Raw genomic sequence first — 24,744 nt, forward strand, 5'->3', positions numbered from 1 at the left:
AAACTAGTCCCAAGTGCAAATACATGTTATAAATAAACCTATAACATTTTTGTATTGAAAAGGTGGAACCTTTCTAGTTTTTCCTATCTTCCATTCTCAGTTCAATACGGACCAAAAATGAAACTCTTATGTTTAAATTAATTTGTATTGTCGATTTTTTAAAATAATATTTTGAAAACAAGAGATCACTGTTGGCTTTTTGGAAAACCGCAACCTTCGCATCTCCATGCCTTTGGTAGGTTCCCAGCCCCCGTTCAACGTTCCTGGTTTATTATCGTGAAGTTGCCCTCAATGATATTTACTTCTGTTGTTTTCTGCGCAGTTCATCAAATATTTATTGTGTGTGTAGTGTTTATGGTACCGTGTAACTGCATTTATTTTCCTCCCTTTTAAGTGTGTTTTGTGTAGCTGCTGAAGTAACGATTACATATTGGTAGCAGAGCGTGGTTGCGATCCACGGACCTCTGGGTTATGGGCCCAGCACGCTTCCACATCCATGGACCTCTGGGTTATGGGCCCAGCGAGCAATCGCGTGGTTGCGGACGGAAGAAAAGTGAACGTTGATCGTGCCTAACCTAAAACTATGTAAAGTTCGACATTCGTATATCGCTTTGAAATATTGTTTCTACCCGTCAGGATGGCTTGTGCTGTTCCTAATCCTTTCCATTTGAGAAAATCAGAACTTGTTTATGAACTTCGTATCCAAAAAATTAATTCAACAGGCAATGTCAGAGATGACACTAGCCTATTGAAACAGTCCCTTAATTTACCTGTAACCATACCCGAGTTAACTACGAACGAGTTGCGTGAGCCTTTGGCCGTGGTTAAAGATAAGTTAGCAGAATTTAATGCCATTCCTGTGTCCTTTTGTGCTTCTGAGCCCTCACATGACCAATTAGCGTGGGTTAGGCACAGTTACTATATTACCTGGACAGAATTAGGGATTTGTTGTCTCTCAAATTGCCAACAAATGAGCGCAGGTGTGTGAATCCTTGCTAATACAGTTTTCGAGAATATTAGGGAATGAGTTGACTAACACTAGTTCGGAGGTTCAAGTATCTACCCCATCTGAAACGTGTGAAAGTGTTAACTCTGTAGCTGCTCAAGTACTCTGACATCTAGTGCTAGTAATGTAGAGTTTGAGGGATGTTCCACCATTCAACACAATGCAACAATTTATTCAATTATAAGAAGACCGGTTTCGACTCCATGGAGTCATCATCAGTTCTTGGTGAAAATTAAATTAAGGGGAAACTGATAACAATCATTGTGATGAAAAATCCATGCACCTATAGGTGGTTGCTTGGAAATACATCATTAAGTTGATAGATTACCTGGTAATGTAACATACACTTGGAAAGGAGAACTTGGAGCTTAGAAAGTTCCCAGTTCTGGCTCTAACAGTCTTGTGTTCATAGAACATGGAACACTGGAATTACATGTAGTGGATTGAAAATATATACAAAACACAATAAGGACACTTATAATGGTGTGTAAGTGTCATTGTTGGCTTTTTGGAAAACTGCAACCTTCGCATCTCCATGCCTTTGGTAGGTTCCCAGCCCCCGTTCCACGTTCCCGGTTTATTATCGTCAAGTTGACCTCACTGATATTTACTTGTGTTGTTTTTGTTTTCAGCGCAGTTCTGCGAAGTTCATCAAATGTTTATTGTGTGTGTAGTGTTTAAGGTACTGTGTAATTGCATTTATTTCCCTCCCTTTTAACGGTGTTTTGTGTAGCTGCTGAAGTAAAGGTTACAAGCTTGATCTGGAAATTTGCTAAATTAATTATGTTTCCACTTGGATTGAAAAGTTTAAGTTTTGAAAACGAGACATAAATATTTAGAATTCCAAATTCAAATATAGTTACAGTCCTTACTCTCACATGGAGAAAAATATCTAAGAATAGAAAACGACATGAGATCTTCTATGTCCTTGAATTTAACTTGTACAGAAAATTTTAGAGTTCACACACTGTTACTTGAAAAAATACTGTTGCCTCGTAGGCAGAATCTGAAACAGAGCAATGAGCAAACACCCTTTGCTCTCCATAATAAACAATGACTGACCATCTCAGCGACTCTCTTTTACAGTCAGAATTGTTCCCACTGAAAACAGTGGTGCAACGCCATGCCATGGCTTATATTTCCCTCTTCTGCTGAACTTCATACCAGACTTATGCTCATAATATTCCCAAAATTGTCACCATCCTAGACTGAATAATCACATAATTTTAAGGACATCGTTTCATGTAGTAATGCCAGCCAACCTGTCCTAACTCGCACCTCATGACGACCAAAGCAATCCCATGATCTCCATAGTGTGAGTCCGCTTGACATTTCTTAAGCTTGAGATGCAAGTGCAATTCCAAATTGAAAAATTCACCTATTTTCTTGGCTTCCTGCCTTTCCACTTGGGACTTTATATATATGACACAATGGCTTAAATATCCTTGAAAAGAGTCCTCCAAACGGTTCCGAATAACGACATGTAATAAGCATTCCTAACTTGCTTTCAGACAAGGTGATTGCAGTTCTGGAAATGATCATTTCCCCAAAGAGATTGATACATTCATGAAATCCATATGCCACAAAGGTCAACAGGATTATTGATCGCTTTCTCACACCTCCAGGCTCGCATGAACAAAATGGCACACTATTTAAAAGTCTGAGCATAATTGGTTCACTCACTAAATGACTCAGTCATACTTCAATTGTGACATGCAAGACTGAAGAATAGAGCTGGTCAGGCACATAAATGCCTCAACTCAGTTGAAATCACCCATCAGAGTTTTGACAACTGGTGAGAGATATCTGCAAGACGCAATCCATGGCTAGACAGAGTGAGAACAAACTACACAAATTCTATCACTCTTGCTATTCGTCCTTATTTCTCATTTCCACCCAAACATATTTTTAGAATATGCAATATATTCATATGAATATATTCACCACAGTTCTGTGGATGCTCACAGTCCTGTAGTACACTGCAAGCACTTCTCATGTAACTCACAACTTATAACACAAAGGTATACTGCAATTCACTAATCATACATACACTAACCTCATGTAGCTCTTCTACAAACTGTGGCAATCCCTCGTACTTCACTTTATCATACGTAAAGTCATTATTTGAGTCCATGTAGTCCAAATCATTCCACTGCACATCCTACAAAACAAAAATATATAATTGCATTAAGAAAGTAATACAGTACAGTACTGAATTAACAGGGGCCATAAATTTCACAAGAAATTAAATCTCCAAAAGTATTATTTTTCTTATGTGAAGTAAAAAGTGAAAAGTATTATGATACAAGTGGTTCCGTTTTCATACTCTCCTGAGATTCAAACATAAGCTGTACCAGACACATTTTTGCAGATTATACCCTCATATTTCCGGGATAAGGAAATCACACTGACATTAAAACTGTGCAATAGTAATTATATCATTTTGAGGAAGGCAGCATGGATGACCAGGTTTAGCTAGTTCAAACTGTTTATTGCAAAAGGGAGGATGATAGTTTTGTTGACATTTTATAACTCATGTATTGATATTAACTACACAGTAATGACATTGGATAAAAGGAAGACCAGAAAGCAGCAGAAATTTCATAAGGCATAACTTTACTAGTATAACAACACTTCTTCTGTACATTATTCAAAATGTTTAAAATACAACAAGCTATTTGCAAAATCATGAATTTGGTATTGTATGAAAAGTGGTTCATAGTACTGGCAATAATATCATGGGCATGACAAATTGTGCACCTTTATTTCAAGAAATACAAGACGAGATATTTGATATAGCTACAGAACATGGTTTTAATCATAACATGCAGTGTATTCATAAAAATTAACACTGATACCTTGATGAAGATGTTACTGGTTGTACGTCCCTTCAACTACGACAGAATTTATTTAGGAGATGACAAGATGTCCCATGGGAATTCTTAGATGCATCAGAAGCAAAGACACAGAGTTATTGCATTTAAACACCATCAAATGAAAACAATCTCAGCCAGATCTCAAGCTGTAATCTTCGGAACAGAAAGACAATGACTAACCAACTACACTACAGAGCTTACTATTCCTCATTCCATTACAAAAGTTGAAAGTAAGTCACTGTTGGTTATGTATCCACAACTACAGAACACACTAAAAATTCACACTGTTACAAATAAAACACAGACTGATTTAATGAAGTAATTTAATTGAGAATGACCCACCCACTCAACCACACACACACACACATACAATTATATCTGACAAGGAATGGCAACACTTCACTAATTACTGGCTATTTAAAAAAGTCTCTTGTTCTCACAGCTAATGTTCAGGTTTATCTGGAATGGACGATCCTTCTGTAAACTTGTCTGACAGATTTAAACTTTTACTTGGCTTTGTACACACCAATTCACACAGCAACTCCATGCCATACAGTGTGAATACATGAACGTTGGCTACCACGACGCACGACCACTGTTCACTTGACTCAACTCCAGACAAGACCGAGAACTCAACACAATCAATTCCGTGACTGCTCCATACATTGAACGGGCTACTCAACACATATCACTCGACAAGACAACAATAGAACTCCTTGTTCGCAGTGAACTTGCTTTTATATACCAGGGAATGATGTTCTAGTACCTTCGGCATGCAGCCAGAATACGTGTGTTCTCCTTTCATCTTCCAGAAAGTCCACTGAGACACCAGATGAAAGGCACAATAGAAGCAGAGGCTGCCACATGCCCTCAGGCTGGCCAATAGCTTCCCAGGACAACTCAATCATCTCTTCCAGGAAATACCGAACGGGGCTTCAAGGGGACTGACTGTTGCAAGACCATGTAACAAATTCATTAACTCGGTAGTAATACATCAGTGTTCTTGTCACACATAGGCCAAAAACATTTTGAAGTAATTCATCTCGCCGTGCACCTTGCTGTGTGGCGATGAGAGAACAAACCAATAGTAGCAAATGAGTCAAAACATATTGGAGCTGCACACCTCGCCATTCACCAAGAATCAAATTGGTTTGATATTTCAGGATGCAGATGCCTGGAAATTGCATTGTGATTAGTTGTAATAAGGTCACTTCAATGCCCCCTCTATACGATGACACATTGCTGTCATATTGTCATAACACTGTACCTGTGGATAAGAGGCGATAAATAAGTGATACTTTTCGCAGAACTGCTAAATGGAATTAGCATTACAATTCGCACCATAACAGATGCGTTCAAGATAAATGTTGAAAAGGGTAACAGTGATGAACAATTCTCTATATTGGCTTGCATTTATTTAGTTCTGTTCACTCATGCATAAAATCAGTAACAAATGAAACAAGAAACTGAGTGAAAACGTAAATTTAACGTACTATACCTAGGTAATTATCAGCTGTAATAATATTACCTATTACACCCTATAAGTTTTACAATAAATACATCAAACTTTTTCAAAATAATGGAATAATTAATGATTACCTATTTGACCTTAGTGATAATGCCAAACACAGAAACTTTTAAATGCCTGAGAAAGTACTGTATATTTAGAACTTCATGAAAATTGCACCTGATTATTATAACCTTTACTTAAAATGAAACAATAAAATAATGAACTGAAACATTCTAACTCAAGATATCACTCTGGAGGATGGGATCTCAACAATGTCATTTGTTTATTTTCTCTGTCAATTACTGTATTATAGAGAAATCAAATGACTTTAACAATAGCTTCTGCAGTTCCAGAACGGTTCTGTTCCTTTGTACAGTATTCTCATTTAGCGGATACAAATCTAAAGTTGACTTCCACCATTTTTTTTGCGCCACTGACAGTTTCTTATTAAATAGCTCCTTCTCTTCATCTAGATGTTTGGGATCATATGGTTTCAACAAATTCTCATATTTGAACTCGGGAGAAATTCTTCAGCAGGGATATTTAATGCAAGCTTTTCCATTAATTTGTAAATTACTGAGCTCCAGAAAGTTCCACCATAACTCTGTTTTGTATATGCTCCTACTTCAAAAAAAATAATTACAGTTGACATCATTAACAGCCGGCAGAACAACAGAAATGGTTTGTATACCGGTATTATTAAAAGAAATTGTTCCCGACCAAAACAGGCACTTAAATTGAGCATGCCCTTTGTCAGTTGCACCTAGAGAGTTCAAAAACTTATAAAATGATTTTGCTAGGCTGAGTAGCTCAGATGGTTGAAGCACTGGCCTTCTGACCCCAGCTTGGCAGGTTCGATCCTAGCTCGGTCCGATGATATTTGATGGTGTTCAAACACATCAGCATCAAGTTGATAGATTTACTGGCACGTAAAAGAACTCCTGCGGGACTAAATTCCGGCACCTCCACGTCTCTGAAAACCGTAAAAGTAGTTAGTGAGTCGTAAAGCCAATAACATTATTATTACTTTTTTTAAAAATAATTCCGCACTCTCCTTGAATTTCTTGCCAGTGGATGGTTTCATATGACATATGCCTTAGCAAATATATTCCACAATACCCCAGCCACCCCCAGCAGCATATCAGGTTACATCAGAAGGAAATGAATCATACGAAAACTTAACGATCACTAATACAAATGAAATTAATAATGACTATCAGTTAATTTCGACATAGTTTGTATTTTTAATTTCATAAACCAAGCTCATTTTATACCTATTATTATTATTATTATTATTATTATTATTACTATTATTATATATAATTTGCTGGGGCCATCAAGGACCACGTTAAACCTTCTTGCATTTGACACTGAACTTGGCCTTCATTAGAGCCCAAATCTCCCTCATTCTTTGTGAGTGGGCCTGCTTACGCTCCTCTGTCCAAGGGGCAAAGTGTCTTCTCTTCGGTTGCTCGTCTCGGTTTAGCCCGTTCGTCAATATTTTCTTGCAGAAGCAATCTCTGTTAAGGGCATCTTCTGCTGAGATATGTAGCATTTGCAGGTCTTCTTTGGTATTTCTAAACCAGGGAATTGTGGCTTTGGGATTTGAATCAAAAAAGTGAAGGATCTCTTTAGTTAACTTTCTTCCGTCCATTCTTTTCAGATGAGCGTAAAATCGTGCCCGCCTTTTTCAGATTGTGTCAGCAATTTTCTCTATTTTGCTGTAGACTTCTTCGTTGGATCTCTTTTGATGGATTCCATTTCTGTACTTTGATCCCAAGATTCCTCTCACAATTTTGCACTCTTCTTTCTCCAGTTCTTCAAGGAGTCCTTTGTTGGCATTTACACACAGGGTTTCAGCTGCATATAGAACTACTGGCTTCAGAACTGTTTCATAGTGACGTATCTTGGTGGTTTGGGAAAGGCATTTTTTGTTGTAGATTGCGCGGGATGTTTGGTAGGCTATTTCCAGTTTGCGTACTCGCTCCTGAAGTGCTTTTTTGTCCAGTCCAGTTTTCATGATGATCTCACCCAGATATTTGAAATTGTCTACTCGGGTGATGTCCCCGTATTTTGTATGGAGTTTTGGTGGGGCATCTTTGATGTTAGTCATTACGTCTGTTTTTTCAAACGATATCTGCAGACCAGTTTGTTTGGCAATCTCCTTTAACATTTCAACTTGAGCTCTAGCGGTTTCTACTTCGTTTGAGAGAACGGCAATATCATCGGCAAGTATTAAGCACTCTGTTGCGATCCCCTTGGATTTGGTTCCTATTCTTAGTGGACTGTAGTTGGTTTCCTGTGATCTCGCCCGCCACGTTCTGATGATCTTTTCAAGAACGCAGTTGAAGAGTATCGGGGATAGCCCATCACCTTGTCGGACTCCTGTTTTGTTGTCAAAGGAATGCAAGAGACATCCGTGGATTTATTATTATTATTATTATTATATATAATTTGCTGGGGCCATCAAGGACCACGTTAAGTCTTCTTGCATTTGACACTGAACTTGGCCTTCATTAGAGCCCAAATCTCCCTCATTCTTTGTGAGTGGGCCTGCTTACGCTCCTCTGTCCAAGGGGCACCGTGTCTTCTCTTCGGTTGCTCGTCTCGGTTTAGCCCGTTCGTCAATATTTTCTAGCAGAAGCAATCTCTGTTAAGGGCATCTTCTGCTGAGATATGTAGCATTTGCAGGTCTTCTTTGGTATTTCTAAACCAGGGAATTGCGGTTTTTGGGTTTGAATCAAAAAAGTGAAAGATTTCTTTAGTTAACTTTCTTCCGTCCATTCTTTTCAGATGACCATAAAATCATGCCTGTCTTTTTCTGATTGTGTTGGTAATTTTCTCTATTTTGCTGTAGACTTCTTCATTGGATCTCTTTTGATGGATTCCATTTCTGTACTTTGATCCCAAGATTCCTCTCACAATTTTGCGTTCTCTTTTCTCCAGTTCTTCAAGGAGTCCTTTGTTGGCATTTAAGGACAGGGTTTCGGCTGCATATAGAACTCCTGGCTTCAGAACTGTTTCATAGTGACGTATCTTTTTGTTTTGGGAAAGGCATTTTTTGTTGTAGATTGTGCGGGATGTTTGGTAGGCTATTTCCAGTTTGCGTACTCGCTCCTGAAGTGCTTCTTTGTCCAGTCCATTTTTCATGATGATCTCACCCAGGTATTTGAATTTGTCTACTCGGGTGATGTCCCCGTATTTTGTATGGAGTTTTGGTGGAGCCTCTTTGATGTTAGTCATTACTTCTGTTTTCTCAAACGATATCTGCAAACCAGTTTGTTCTGTAATTTCCTTTAAAATTTCAACTTGAGCTCTAGCGGTTTCTATGTCGTTTGAGAGAACAGCAATATCATCGGCAAATGCTAAGCAGTCTGTTGCGATCCCCTTGGATTTGGTTCCTATTCTCAATGGACTGTAGTTGGTTTCCTGTAATCTCACCCGCCAGGTTCTGATGATCTTTTCAAGAACACAGTTGAAGAGTATCGGGGATAGCCCATCACCTTGTCGGACTCCTGTTTTGATGTCAAAGGAATGCGAGAGACATCCGTGGAACTTCACCTTGGATTTTGTATCGGTCAGGGTGGCTCTAATTAATGCCAGCAGTTTCAAATCAACTCCAAATTCATTTAAGATGTTTAGCAGGACTTCCCGGTCAATGGAGTCGTACGCTTTCTTAAAGTCCACAAAGACAGACACATACTGCTTGGACCTTAGTGTACAATATCTGATGATCGTTTTGAGATTTTGGATCTGTTCAGCTGTTGAGCGACCTTTTCTGAACCCTCCTTGGTATTCACCTATTTGACGTTCGACTTGTGCTTCCAAACGCTCCAGGATGGCAAGTGATAGAATTTTGTAAGTCACGAGTAGCAAAGATATTCCTCTGTAGTTGTTGATGTTCTTCATGCTGCCTTTTTTGTGTAGTGGATGGATAAAAGCTATTTTCCAATCTTCGGGTAGGGTCTCCTTGTTCCAAATTTCTTCTATTTGCTTTTGCAAGATATCAAGTGATTCCTCTGGGGCATATTTCCATAGTTCTGCTACTACTGAGTCTTCCCCCGGCGCTTTGTTATTTTTGAGATGGGCAATGTGGCGCTTGATTTCATCTCTGTCAGGTGGTCTGGAATCTGGGTACCTGAGTAAGGATTCCTTAGTCTCAATGGCGTTTTGCGGTTTAGAGCAATTAAGTAAATTCTTGAAGTAATCTGCCAGAATGCTGCAATTTTCTTCATTTGACGTCGCCAGTGTGCCATCCTTTCGCTCAAAGCATAGAGATGGTGGTTTATAGCCAGTGAGTTTGTGTTTGAAGGCTCTGTAGTACTCTCTGCTTTCATTCTTCCCAACGTTTTGTTCTATCTTTTCAATGAGAGATTTTTCGTATTTACGTTTCTCAGTTCTGAACACCCCAGCTGCTTGGGCACGTTGGGTTTTGTAGGTTTCCCAATCATTTTCTGATTTCGTAGAGTAGTACTGTTTCCACGCATTGAGTCTTTCTTGGAGGACTGATTCGCAGGTACTATTCCACCAGGCATGCTTTTTGCTTCTCTTGATTTCTGCAACGTCTTTGGCGGCCTCAACAAGGAGACTTTTGGCATTGTTAAAGTCACAGTCATTTGGTCTAGCCTTTCCCTGGAACTCCTCAACCCTTTGCCGAAGTTTATCATTGTCGAAGCGTGATCTGTTTGGTTGTCTTCCTTGTGTTTGCGGGAATTGGTTTGAATTTGATAAGAGACATATAGTGATCTGAGGCTACATTGATGCCTTTCTTTACCTTGACATTCATAATCTCAGGGCTGTCTCTCCTGGAGATTGCAACATGATCAATTTGGAACTCTCCGAGAGCTTGGACGGGAGAACGCCAAGTCGTTTGCTTTCTGGGTAGATGGCGAAAGTGGGTCGACATGACCTGCAGGTTGTGCTTTTCGCAAATGGACACCAGTCTTTTGCCGTTGGGATTGGTTCTTTTGTGAGCAGGGTAATTTCCTATAACTTTCTTGTACTTCTGTTCACGACCTAGTTGGGCATTGAAGTCACCCAAAAGAAGCTTGACATGGTGTTTGGGGATTTTGTTTAATTTTTCATCCAGTAGGTCCCAGAAATTATCAACTTCCTCTGGATCAGACTTGTTCTTATCGTTTGTAGGAGCATGTGCGTTAACTAGGGCGTAGGTTTTGTTCGCGCATTTAATTGTGAGTACAGACAATCTGTCATTCACAGGTTCGAAATTTGCAACCGATTTAAGGATCTTGGTTCTAATAGCAAACGCAGTTCCAAGCATCACAGCTCCATTGAGGATTCCTCTTTGCGCTTTGCTCTTGAAAAATCGGTAGCCTTCGGATTCAAAAACCTCTTCATCTGGGTACCTTGTTTCTTGTAGGGCCATTATGGATATCTGATTTTCGTGATTGATTTTGGTGAGTGTTTTCTGCTTGCCAGTTTGTGTAAGTGAATTTATGTTGAAAGTTGCTAGAAAGGTTTTAAATTTTGGCCTGAGTTTTTGACTCTTCGGGGTACACCGAGACGCTCCGACTCGTCTCTTGCATGATGTCGAGTCTCCCCCAGAATCCGAATGAGACTCGTGCGCCGTGGCGTTCACGATGAGGGATTTATCCGAAGATTTACCCCCTGGGGTATGTTTCTTGAAATGTTGTGCCATCATGCTTTTTGACTTGACTTTGCTTTGAGCGGGTACCCATCCTTTTACAACTATGGTTGTTAGCCCTAGAGGTCACCTCAAGATGTTTTCTGGCTTCTGGTCATTTACCAGTCTTCGCAGTAACCCTGGCAAGGAACCAGTTTTTTTTTTTTTCACGGTGGTATTTTATTTCCCTACTACCCTCTGACTCTGCTGGCGGCAGAGCCAGCGAGCTTCCCCAATTCCAATGGGATGCGCCCGATGGAGGTAACCGGTATATCCCCACATGGGATTATTATTATTATTATTATTATTATTATTATTATTATTATTATTATTATTATTAGCAGTTGCAGTATTTTTCGTGGAGCAAGAGCACGAGTGGAAGATTGTTGTTGTTGACAGATTTTATTTGTAGTATGTTATGTACATAAATTGTAGATAATTATTATCAATTATGTGAGAGTCACCAACAATCTTTCTTCGTAAGTGACTGGTTGCTTATGTATGTCAGTGTCCACTTTTTGGATTGTAGGTTCTAGTAGCTTTAATATATAATTAAACGTCGACTGAGACATGCTTATACAATATATAGAATTCTCCCTGTTCAGTTCGTTCCTCAGTGACTGGATGTACACTATATTTTCTTTTCATACTACAAAGTAACGATGACTCTGCTGAATTATTTGCAGATACAGTAAATCACTATCACTGTCAGAGTCTGTAAGCATGTCAGAATTACAGTCGTACAGTCTCCTTGAGTGTTCTCTGAAAGCAATTCGCTGTCTGACTAAATATTATTACTCAATGTATTAAACAGTGGTAAGAGTGAAGAGGTGAAATGCTTCAGTATGTTTGATGAGGCGAAGTATATAGCAAGATGCGCGGCAAGCTGAACAACTCCAACATGTTTTTGGCCTTAAGCTATTCAACTTTGTTATCTGAGTCACTCCTTTTACGATTAAGTAGAATTTCACTGGATTTGAAATCTTCTGTTTTCAATACACTTATTTCAAAGGTATTTTTACTCGCCCTTGCACCTGAAACTAGTCCGGCTCCGTAGCGTAACGGTTAGTGTTATTAGCTGCCATCCTCGGGGCCCGAGTTCGATTCCCGGTACTGCCAGAAATTTAAGAATGGCAGGAGGGCTGGTATGTGGTTGAAATGGTACATGCAGCTCACCTCCAATGGGGGTGTGCCTGAAAAGAGCTGCACCACCTCGGGATGAGGACACGAGATTACTTTTTTACCTGAAACTATGTGCTGCCTCTGTGATGGAACTAGTACATCTGGGAAATACTCAAGTTTTCTCTCTCTATATCTCCAAATGAGGTGTCATTATGTAGGTAAGAATGTCCTTGCTCAGCAAACTTGTGGATAAATTCTCTAATGCTTATCTCCGGAGAGTGGACCACAAACATCCAGAAATAAGCCACTTTGAAATTTCTATTCTGACCACCGGAGCATTATGACCATGCTATTAGCGTTTCTTTAGTTCTGTGACTCTTCAGGTATTTCAAGATGCAAGACCCTATCTCGTGTGCACCTCTGGATGTAACACTTTCAATCCATAGATGCACAATGTTCTTATTAGAGCAAAGGCCATGGACTCCTACATTGAAACAAGAAACCTGTCTTTTGTAGTAGACTTTGTCAGGGGTTAAGCAAGGTAAAGGCATTACCTTTTGCATATCGAATGATATCACGCTGGGTCCAATGTAAGATTTAGTCATCAATTCATCATTTCTCATACCATCTCTTGCACGCTCCACTTCACTGTGATGGAGTTCTAGCTTTCCTTTCAACTGTGCTACATCGTCAGGAAGATTACTGGCTTCAGCTGCCTGAATTTGAATTTTCTCATAATCACATGTGTGGTTTTTGAATAAGGAAAGCTTAAACTGAAGTCACATCTTAAGACTCTATCATAAAGTGATTGACAAGGCATCTTCTGAACACAATCTTGTTGTTTAATTTTTTCAACAAATAGCCTGTACATTAAACTCAAATTTAGATTAGCATTGAAGTACTTTTTATTTGAATTTTTTCTGGTATAGCGATTATAAACTGCAGGGAAGCTTTCAAGGTGTTCTCCAATAAGATGTTAACTACTGGACGATCTTTTATTCTGTGGTTTATGCACTCCTCACCGGCCTTTTATTGTACCTGTCCCAGCCTTCAGCAGTGCCCTATGAATTTTTGCACTGCTTACTTGCAATGTCTTCATAAACATGTCTTTGCATACCTCCATTCTGTAGATGACCATATGTAATATTTTCAGCTGAGATTTCTTGAAGGAATACTTATGTGCATTAGACGCCTGCAGCTGACACCTTGACATTTTAAAGAGCCAATAATCAGGGCTGTCTGTGTTGCCCAAGAATCAAAATTGTAAAACTGATCAAGAAATGCTTTCCTATCAACTTTTGGCACTTCAGTTTGACACTCCTTAAAACATTTGCACTCATAGTCTATAAAGAATTTTTTCAGGAATTAATCCTTTTACAGTTGTTTACGCATTTCTTCTGGTTCTGTTGACTTCGGTAATGGTTTCCTTCCCCTTTATATGCTCCAATTTTTCTTTTTAATGGGACTGAATGTGGCTGCACTCTTCTCTCCTATCTTTTCCCCTGTGTTTTATAGTCTATTTTCCTTTTTTTCTGGTTGTTAATTTCTTTTTCTTCTTAGTGCTCATTGTTGTTCTGCATCAATATTTGACACAGAAAAGTTATAGAAAATATCTGTAAGTGATACAAGTTTGCATTCAAAACATTTGCCAAAGCAGACCAACTGCAAAGACAACACAACAATTACCATTGGAAACGTATGCCAAACAGAATAAACTCTGAAAACAGCACCACAATGACCTCTACTCATGAGCTCGCAAAACTAATGCAGCTAAACTATTTATTTCTTGAATATAATGAATGGATACTGGCTCTCGGAACAAAAGAGCAGTTGTGACTCTCATGTATAAATGTGCCAGAATCATGGTCCACTTTGACAAAAGAACCTCAAAATAAAGCCTACATACTTACTTTCAAGTTTAAAAACTTCACATTGAATCCGTATTGAACCGAGAATCTGATGGGAACAAAAAAGTGGGGTCCACCTATTCAATACAATACAATGTTATACAATGGGTTTTTTTTTTGTTCTCATTACATATTTACTGTAAAATATATTGCAAAACTTGCCTCCACTAGTAGATTCTTCCCATTCTTTAGGATCCTACAGGTCTGAGGAGCCAGAACTGAAGTCACTCTAGACATACTCTGTTATGTCTGCAATGTTTCTGGATGGAATGAAATGCCTGGCTTGTGGACCACATAAATCGGAAGCCAATTTATTTCGGTGTTTGGTTCACTCTGGCGGAATGAAATCAGCATATCCAATTATACACCACAACAACTTTCTGAAGTCACTTCTGCTTGGCTTATAGTACTTAAGACTGCTTTGGCACAAGAGAGATGTTAGCATCCACATTCTTTTATACCAGTTAACAAAATATCTGATTTTGGCACTTGGGTTGATTTGGCATGAGACCATCCATTTGTGCTGCGCACATTGACCTTCAAGCACAAGGCAACAGGATGGAAACTGCTGCAGGTTTCACTGATGCATGCGACCGAGATCTATCTTTTCTGAGAACCATCATCATAGGTGACGAGAGCTGCTGCCACCCGTCTGATCCGGAGAAGAAGCAACAATCAACGGCGTGGGAATTATTATAAGTTCCCAACACAGAAAATACACTCCTCAACAAATGTTGGAATGCCATTAAAGAAAAGGATACATCTAATCAAGCCGAATTTTGTTTTTATACAGAATATTTCTTTTGAAATTTTAAATATAGAGAGAGGGCTAGATCTTACTCCTGAGAGTACAAATAAGTGTTTGGTCATTTATATGTTTACCCGCAACACATTTTCAGCAATATTCCAAACTTTTGCTGAGGTGTATACTTAACATCATCAACATGGAAATATTTACATGTCCTCCACGCGAAGATTATTACAAATCCTCAGCTTGGATATATTTACAATTCCACAACACAAGTCCTCAAGACAAAATTATTACAAGTATTTCACACAAAGATTATTACAAGTATTCTACATAGAATTAGTGTTACATGTCGTGAAGTGTTTAAGTTTGCAACTTAACAATGACGGTCCTTCACTTTGTATCTAGTGCTTGGTTATGTGCAACAGTGAGCACTGTACAGCCTAGCTTTCAGCGGCCTGGCTGACAAGCGAAGGGAGACCGCAGACTGCATACAGAGTACAGAATGAATGCTCTACCTTACCATGCTCATTTAGCCAGATAAGAAGTACTGTGACTCATAGCCCATCCACGTTGCATCAGCATTTATAATCCTTCATTTACAGGCCATTGGATTCTTATGACCATCTTGAATTGTAACCAGTCCTTTAGGTACTGTAATTATATATTTCGTGCCATTGTCAGTTTCATTTTATCTCAATTATTTTTGGAGATATGAAATTAAATGAAATAAGCTGCTTTCAGGTGATATGTAGGTCGGCGCAAGCCGGATATGATATGGCGTATGTAACTTGCTTCATGCTGGTAGTTTTATAGCTATTGTACTTGAATACACTGAGAATACTTCACAATTCCAACTTAGAATAACCACTGCACCGGCATTACTGACACAGTATTTTCTATTCCAGATTAACTTAAATATCCCTTGGGTTAACTTTCAACATTCTGTTATGTTCAAAAACACAATATCAAGGACAGCCTCTCATAGCCACTTACTACTCTATAGAATCTTCAATATACAAAGTTCAAAAAAATTAGGGGAACATGTTTTTTAACGTCCGGTAAGTAAATCTTAATTTGGTAGATGGAGTTCCAATGGTCGTACAGCATACCTTGAGACCTTAGCTACTCCATCTGAAGGCGAAGCTATGCATTAAACTCTCAGGTGACCACTCAAAACAAAGTGAATAGCAGAGCGTCTGTGTGTCGTCGTGAGGTACACACTCTACTGCGGTCATTTGAGTACACTGCACGTAAACCAGCACATCCATGAGACATCATAATGAGGTTCAAGTCTCAAGGGCCATCACTTTGATCCAGGAAGAATGGACATTTCATTGTGTTGCTGTGGATCTCAATGTCTATCCATCAGTTATTCAATGCTTGTGGAATCGCTACAATGAGACAGGCCAGTTCACAACGAGGGTTGGACAAGGTCGTGGACGCATGACAACCCCACAGGATGACCTATATCTGACCATCTGTGTGTTGCGGCGTCATTCAGCAACTGCCAGAGAACTCCAACAAGACCTCAGGAGGGTCACAGGAGTCACGGTGTCTGACCAGACAGTAACCCTTTCAAACCTGAAAGAAAACTGGCGGTGTGAATTTTTGTTTGTACGTCAAAAACTGACTAAAATGCTCTTAAATACATATATTTTTAGTTTATTCTACAAAATAAAAATTAACATCTGAAAAAAAAAAAAAGCACCCGCACAATTGTGCGAGTCAGGACTTACTTCACTACTTACAAAAAAGAAAAATTAGATCAATGCATGTGAATATACATATGTACATGATCAAATGTTCTATTTTACAGTGGGGAATAATTTAAAGCAATTAAATCATTGTTCATGGTTCATCTTTGTGGGTTACTGTAGTCACGTCCTAGATCGTGAACCATGAGCAAAGGCTGAGTGGCCTAGTAAGTGGTCCTGAGAGCCGGGATACCAGTTGCTATGGAATGGGAGTGGGCATCTCGGACATATTCTGAGTCATGGCCCTCATTGTACTCAGGCGGCTCGGACTATACAATTCACCGGTGGTCCATAACCCGTTAGAGGAGAGATCCTCACTTGGACTATGTGCAAGTAGGGTAGCATCCCATGAATTTACCGAGCTCAGAACATTTTAAGCAAGCCTCGGATCTATGGGAGTAATGGAGTCCCACTCCCATTTGACAGGCGAGGGACTCCTTGGAAACAACTTGGCGAACGAAATGGAATTCGATGGGGAGCTGTCAATAATAATGGGGCTTATGGAAGAAAGAAGGTAGAACTGGCTAAGTCAGCAAAGAGGATGCATCTGGATGTGCTAGGAGTAAGTGATATTCGGGTAAGGGGAGATAACGAGGAAGAGATAGGAGATTATAAAATGTACTTGACGGGTGTCAGAAAGGGAAGGGCAGAGTCTGGGGTAGGGCTCTTTATCAGGAATACCATTGCACGCAACATAGTTTCTGTTAGGCACGTAAATGAGCGAATGATGTGGGTAGATTTGTCAGTTGGAGGAATTAGGACAAGAACTGTGTCCGTGTATTCACCATGTGAGGGTGCAGATGAGGATGAAGTTGACAAGTTTTATAAAGCAATGAGTGACATCGTGGTCAGGGTCAACAGCAAGGATAGAATAGCACTAATGGGTGATTTCAATGCGAGAGTTGGGAATAGAACTGTAGGATACGAAAGGGTGATTGGTAAATGTGGGGAAGACATGGAGGCTAATGGGAACAGGAAGCGTTTGCTGGACTTCTGTGCTAGTATGGGTTTAGCTGTTATGAATACATTCTTCAAGCATAAGGCTATTCACCACTACACATGGGAGGCTAGGGGTACCAGATCCATAATAGACTATATCTTAACAGACTTTGAATTCAGGAAATCTGTTAGGAATGTAAGAGTTTTTCGTGGATTTTTCGATGATACAGACCACTATCTGATCTGTAGTCAACTAAGTATCTCTAGGCCTAGGGTAGAGAAAGTGAAATCTGTCTGCAAACGAATAAGGGTAGAAAATCTCCACGACGAGAAAATTAGACAGAAGTACATGGATATGATTAGTGAGAAGTTTTGAGCAGTAGACAGTAAGCAGGTTCAGGATATAGAAAGTGAATGGGTGGCATACAGGGATGCTGTAGTAGAAACAGAAAGGAAATGCCTAGGAACAACTGTGTGTAAAGATGGGAAAAGGCGAACATCTTGGTGGAAAGATGAAGTGAAAGCAGCTTGTAAACGTAAAAAGAAGGCTTATCAGAAATGGCTCCAAACAAGGGCCGAGGCAGACAGGGATTTGTACGTAGATGAAAGAAACAGAGCGAAACAAATAGTTGTTGAATCCAAAAAGAAGTCATGGGAAGATTTTGGTAATAACCTGGAAAGGCTAGGTCAAGCAGCAGGGAAACCTTTCTGGACATTAATAATCTTAGGAAGGGAGGGAAAAAGGAAATGAACAGTGTTTTGAGTAATTCAGGTGAACTCATAATAGATCCCAGGGAATCACTGGAGAGGTGGAGGGAATATTTTGAACATCTCAATGTAAAAGGAAATCATCCTCATCAAGTTCATGGGGAGGAGGAAAATGATGTTGGTGAAATTATGCTTGAGGAAGTGGAAAGGATGGTAATTAAACTCCATTGTCATAAGGCAGCAGGAATAGATGAAATTAGACCTGAAATGGTGAAGTATAGTGGGAAGGCAGGGATGAAATGGCTTCATAGAGTACCAAAATTAGCGTGGAGTGTTGGTAAGGTACCTTCAGATTGGACAAAAGCAGTAACTGCACCTATCTATAAGCAAGGGAACAGGAAGGATTGCAACAACTATCGAGGTATCTCATTGATTAGTATACCAGGCAAAGTATTCACTGGCATCTTGGAAGTGAGGGTGCGATCAGTCATTGAGAGGAAGTTGGATGAAAACCAGTGTGGTTTCAGACCACAGAGAGGCTGTCAGGATCAGATTTTCAGTATGCACCAGGTAATTGAAAAATGCTACGAGAGGAATAGGCAGTTGTGTTTATGTTTCGTAGATCTAGAGAAAGCATATGACAGGGTACCGAGGGAAAAGATGTTCGCCATACTAGGGGACTATGGAATTAAAGGTAGAGTATTAAAATCAATCCAAGGCATTTATGTTGATAATTGGGCTACAGTGAGAATTGATTGTAGAATGAATTCTTGGTTCAGGGTACTTACAGGGGTTAGACAAGGCTGTAATCTTTCACCTTTGCTGTTCGTAGTTTACATGGATCATCTGCTGAAAGGTATAAAATGGCAGGGAGGGATTCACTTAGGTGGAAATGTAGTAAGGAGTTTGGCCTATGCTGACAACTTGGTCTTAATGGCAGATTGTGCCGAAAGCCTGCAGTCTAATATCTTGGAACTTGAAAATAGGTGCAATGAGTATGGTATGAAAATTAGCCTCTCAAAGAATAAATTTATGTCAGTAGGTAAGAAATTCAACAGAACTGAATGCCAGATTGGTGATACAAAGCTAGAACAGGTCAATAATTTCAAGTATTTAGGTTGTGTGTTCTCCCAGGATGGTAATATAGTAAGTGAGATTGAATCAAGGTGTAGTAAAGCTAATGCAGTGAGCTCGCAGTTGCGATCAGCAATATTCTGTAAGAAGGAAGTCAGCTCCCAGACGAAACTATCTTTACATCGGTCTGTTTTCAGACCAACTTTGCTTTACGGGAGCGAAAGCTGGGTGGACTCAGGATATCTTATTCATAACTTGGAAGTAACAGACATGAAAGTAGCGAGAATGATTGCTGGTAAAAACAGATGGGAACAATGGCAGGAGGGTGCTCGGAATGAGGAAATAAAGGCTAATTTAGGAATGAACTCGATGGATGAAGCTGTACGCATAAACCGGCTTCGGTGGTGGGGTCATGTGAGGCGAATGGCGAATGGAGGAGGATAGGTTACCTAGGAGAATAATGGACTCTGCTATGGAGGGTAAGAGAAGTAGAGGGAGACCAAGACGACAATGGTTAGACTTGGCTTCTAACGATTTGAAGGTAAGAGGTATAGAACTAAATGAGGCCACAACACTAGTTGCAAATTGAGGATTGTGGCGACGTTTAGTAAATTCACAGAGACTTGCAGACTGAATGCTGAAAGGCATAACAGTCTATAATGATAATGTATGTATGTATGTATGTATGTATGTATGTACGTAAATCTTCGTTCAAACACAAGTAAACGTTACATAGCAGTTTTGCTATTACTGCCCTTTTGGCAGCAGCAGCTTGTCGTCAGACCTGAAAGAAATCTGTAGGTGTCAAAAACTTACTAAAATGCTCTCAAATACATGTTTTTACAGTTTATTTTACAAAATAAGAACTATCGGCTGAAAAACAGAACCCACACAATTGTGCATGTCAGGACTTCATTCAGTACTTGCAGAAAATAATTTTTTTTTTTAAATCAACTCAGAACATGTGAATATGCACATGTACATGATCAAATGTTCTATTTTACAGTGTGGAATGATTTCAAACAATTAAATCTTATACATTACATTTCTCATGTAGAGTACGAGTTTTGCTTTCACAGTCCTTTTTGTGACAGCACCCAGCACGCATTGCCTGTAAGGAAACCTAGCCCGCACATATGTGCGTATCAACATTCAAAACCTCATGGTATTACGTACGATGTTGTAAGATCACAATTTACGTTTGCTACACAATCTACACACTTCATTGATTATATTCTGATATTCAGTAAAGCTTGTACAATAATATGAATGCAATAAATAAATACTTACTTTAGGCATTACTGCTTCCCGCCATATTGCTAATGAACTGTATTTTTAAACTCTTCTTCCTGCCCCCCTAGTGGTCAAGTACTAAATAGAAACAGCTGAAGTACATGCCACGTGTCCCGCACAAGCACTGCAGTCCGGTCTAGTGCCAAGAAAATGTCAAATAAGCTCAGACATAAATAGAATACGAACCTGCACGATTGTGCGAACACGGTCTGAAAGGGGTAAGGAACAGGTTAAGAGAAGTGTCCTTACAACCCAGACATCCTATTTGAGTGCCCTGTTTAACGCAGCAACATAGCGCAGCTCACCTTCCGTTTGCCCATATAAACCTCAGCTGGCAACTTCGCCACTACATCTCGCCAGCAAAGGCATTGGTTTTCTACATAATGGTTTTATTAATTACATGATATAATCCAGATTTACTATCGACCAAGCCCGATGCTGAACTAATCTCAGAATGTGCTCGATTGTTGACAGTTGTTTCTGGTATATCTGCTGATCTGGACCTGTTGTTAGTCAGCAGGGATATTGAGAATTGGTCTATTTCGGAAAGACATAATACGGTTGTACCTACCTCCAATATTCCCTCAAACCATATTATGTCCTCTTCCCAGAGTCAAAGTTCATGCTGTGCAACAGCTCCTTTCTTAGGAAGTTTGATGTCCAGGTTAAATTCTGTTTCTTCTCCCAACTGCTGATAGGAAGTTTTCCGTGGAGTGAAAAGCTTTTCGGTTAATTCCATTGACGAAAGCATTAGGTTCCTTCGATTTCTTGTAGAGCTAACCGACACTGGAAACGTCTATTCTGTTGACGACTTGGGGATTTTCCGCGCCCACTTCCCTCATTGTGAAGGGATTTTAAAAAGGGACATTTTGGAGGCCATATCTAGAAACTTGACTATAAACGCTTTTCATGAACTTGTCTTAGCCAAATTCATCCCCTCAATTGCTCTACAAAGTTTGATTCCACAGCACTGCTTTAGGATGCAGTTCCTCCACGAAAACTTGCCTGCTTATGTTCTGGATTTAAGGTTCTACTGTAAGGTTTTTAAAATTTCTGTTCCTGAAGAGGAAATGGTAGCTCGGATTCTAAAGGGTATCTCCCCTTCATACCACTCCTAACTGTCATTATCCCGGTGTCCAACCAACTTCCAAGAATTAGAAGAAGCGTGCTCGTTTGCGGAGGACGTGAAACATGGAATGCTTCGAGCCTTGTCAACGTCCCCCTCCCACTATGCTTGCCTATCCTGTTGTTTCTCCAACCTCTAAAGAGGTGAATGGTCATAAATGCTTCAACTGTGGATCCAAGAATCATTTGAAAAACAATTACCCGACTTCCAGATGTAATTCTAGTGGTTGCTACACCTGTGAGTCGAAACAGCATCTTAACAAGAACTGCCCCTTGTCAATTCAAAGTAGTGGCCAATGACTACAAGCCAACAAGAGGGTGTTTGACCATCCTAATCCTGTCAATTCTGATAACTCTTAAAAGTCTAACTATCTGCTCCTGTGCAATAAGATTTCAGCTCATGCACCCTCCACTGGTTCTTGCACTTTTGTTGAGGTTAATAACGAACCGGTGGATGCTCTGCTTGATACTGGTAGTGTGATATGTTTAATTAATTCTGACTGGTACCATCAGATGAAAACCTCATGTAAGTGACCTGAATTGGAACCTACTAACGTCAAATGTGTTTCTGCCAATTGTCAGTTCTTGGAAATCTTGGGTTTGGTGAAGGTCAAGTTAAGAACAGGTAATTTTACTTGGAAAATCAAGTGCTTGGCAGCACCTAACCTTTAATGTAATTTGATTCTAGGTGCCAATTTTCTGTCTAGTGCTGGACTTGTCTTGGGTTTGCAAAGTCAAAATTTCTGTTTCAAATTTGCTCCTAGTCTTAAATTTGACTTAATTAATGTTCCATTGAAGGTCCCTATTGCTTCTTGTGTGGGTTACACTCAGTCTGATGATCCTAGCGACATTGATCACCTTGACCTAAACCATTTAGGGGATGCTGAAGCTAATCAAGTCCGCACCCTGTGTAAGGAGTTTCCAGAAGTTTTCAGTAGTAAAATACACTTGATCAATGTTCTGTAGTACGATACTGAGTTGTTGGACCACCAGCCTATTCGATCTCCCACTTTCCGTCTTTCCCCACCTCAAATGCTCGAATTGAGAAAGATTATTGAACAAATGGAAAGGGATGGTGTAATCAGACCCTCTACTTCACCATATGTTTCCCCAGTTTCCTTGGTGCCCAAGCCTTCTGGCGGCTGTAGAGCTGTTGTAGATTATCTTGCCCTGAACAGCAAGATTGTGCTTCAATCTATCCCGGTGCAGGACCTGCATACTTGTTTTGGATGGTTTTTGGGAGCAAAATTTTTCACTGTGTTAGACTTAAACCAAACATACTACCATGTACCATTTTCCAAGAAATCTATTCCCCTTACTGCTTTCATAATGGATTGGAACCTGTATGAGTTTTTGAGACTACCCTTTGGATTCTCTTGCGGTGCCGCAATGTTAACTACACTGTTAAATTCCATCCTCTCGGACATAAAATTCTAATTTGTGTTCAACTATTTAGATGATTTGGTAATCTTCTCCTATACCTTTGAGGAACATGTGGACCACGTTAGGGAAGTCTTGCAACGGCTAAAGAAGGCCGGACTGATGGTGAAGTTATCCAAGATTGCATTCGCCAGACCTAGCATATCCTTCCTAGGGCATGCAGTTTCCTCTGAAGGTGTATCAATTGATCATTCCAGAACACAGGCCATCAGGGATTTCCCAGCACCTAGGGATGTTAAAGGTGTCGCCTGCTTCATCGGTATGGTGAACTTTTTCAGAAAATTTATCCCCAACTTTGCTGAAATTGCAACTTCGTTGAACTATCTTAGGCAGAAAGATGTTAAGTTCACTTGGGATAGTGCCCAACAGGAAGCGTTCACATCGTTGAAAGTTGCCCTTACAAATGCCCCAGTGTTGGCAATCCCAGATTTTTGAGAAGCGTTTCATTGTTCAAACTGATGCCTCTGGGCGAGCTATTGCTGGTGTCATCGTACAGGAACATGAAGATGGGTGCAGACCTGTAGCTTATGTATCCAGGGTCCTCAACAATCTGGAGAGTAAATACTCCATCCACGAGCTGGAATTTCTAGCTGTGCTATTTGCACTAGAACGGTTTAGACCCTTTATCGAAGTTCCCTGGAGACTGACAATCAGGCTCTTTCTTTGGTGTTAAATCGGCCCAAAAGGATAACTAGATGGGCACTTTGAATCTCATCTTTTAATTTCAATGTTCGGCATATGCGTGGTTTCAAGAATGTCATTGGCGATAGCTTGAGTAAGATGTTTGACGGTAATTATAGTACTGGCATGAACCCTGATGTGGATGAAATGCACATCAATGCCGTTGGTGTTAGTACCATCCTTACTGACCTTTCACTGTTGTACCATGAATTTGGGGATCATAAAAAAACTGATCCAGAACTGAAAAGCATCATCGACACAATTAATAGTGGGACTGAAGTAAAACCTTACTCCTTATCTAAGGGTGTTCTCTGTTGTAGGGGTCAGAAGGACCATAACCTCAAAATCACTGTCCCAAAAGTTCGGGTACCAGTCATCATTAGATATTATCACTGCTCTCCCTTTTGAGGTCATTTAGGCAATTTCAAAACCAGACAGAAAATTAGGCAGTTCTTTGTCTGAAAGAAAATGGACAGTGACATCCGAAATATGATCAAATCCTGTAAATCTTGTGCCATTAGTACACCTAACTTAAATAACCATGTTGGACTGTTGTCATCGTCACAAGCCTCCCGTCCCATGGAAAGGCTGTTCATCAACTTCGTAGATCCCCTCCTGTGGTCTTCTCTACGAAACACTCAGATCTTTGTCTGTATATATGCATTCTCCCAGTTTTGTTGGATTTTTTCCACCAGACCCACTAACTCCTGTACTCCCATCACCTGTCTAAAATTCCATTTTCACATCCTTTGGTCCCCCCAAGTTCCTAGTATCTGACAACGCTAGTTCCTTCACTAGTAATTCTTTCAAAAGGTATCTGTTAGAGTTGTGCATCTCCCACATTACTATCACCCCGTACTATCCAAATCATTCATATGCTGAGAGGTTGAATAGGAACCTAAAGTCTGCACTGA

General features: G+C 39.9%; 1 protein-coding gene across 3 annotated transcripts in view; it reads right to left on the bottom strand.

Moving 5' to 3' along the window:
* Positions 1-24,744, bottom strand: part of LOC136864504 (lysosomal alpha-glucosidase) — a 350,034-nt gene that overhangs the window by 164,047 nt on the left and 161,243 nt on the right. For all 3 annotated transcript variants that reach the window (XM_068226300.1, XM_067141562.2, XM_068226301.1), the window contains one exon: positions 3,063-3,167. In XM_068226300.1, coding sequence (XP_068082401.1) covers positions 3,063-3,167 — 105 coding nt within the window. The remainder of the gene's footprint in view (positions 1-3,062; positions 3,168-24,744) is intronic.

The sequence above is a fragment of the Anabrus simplex genome, chromosome 2 (genome assembly GCF_040414725.1).
Source record: "Anabrus simplex isolate iqAnaSimp1 chromosome 2, ASM4041472v1, whole genome shotgun sequence".
Lineage (NCBI taxonomy): Eukaryota > Metazoa > Arthropoda > Insecta > Orthoptera > Tettigoniidae > Anabrus > Anabrus simplex.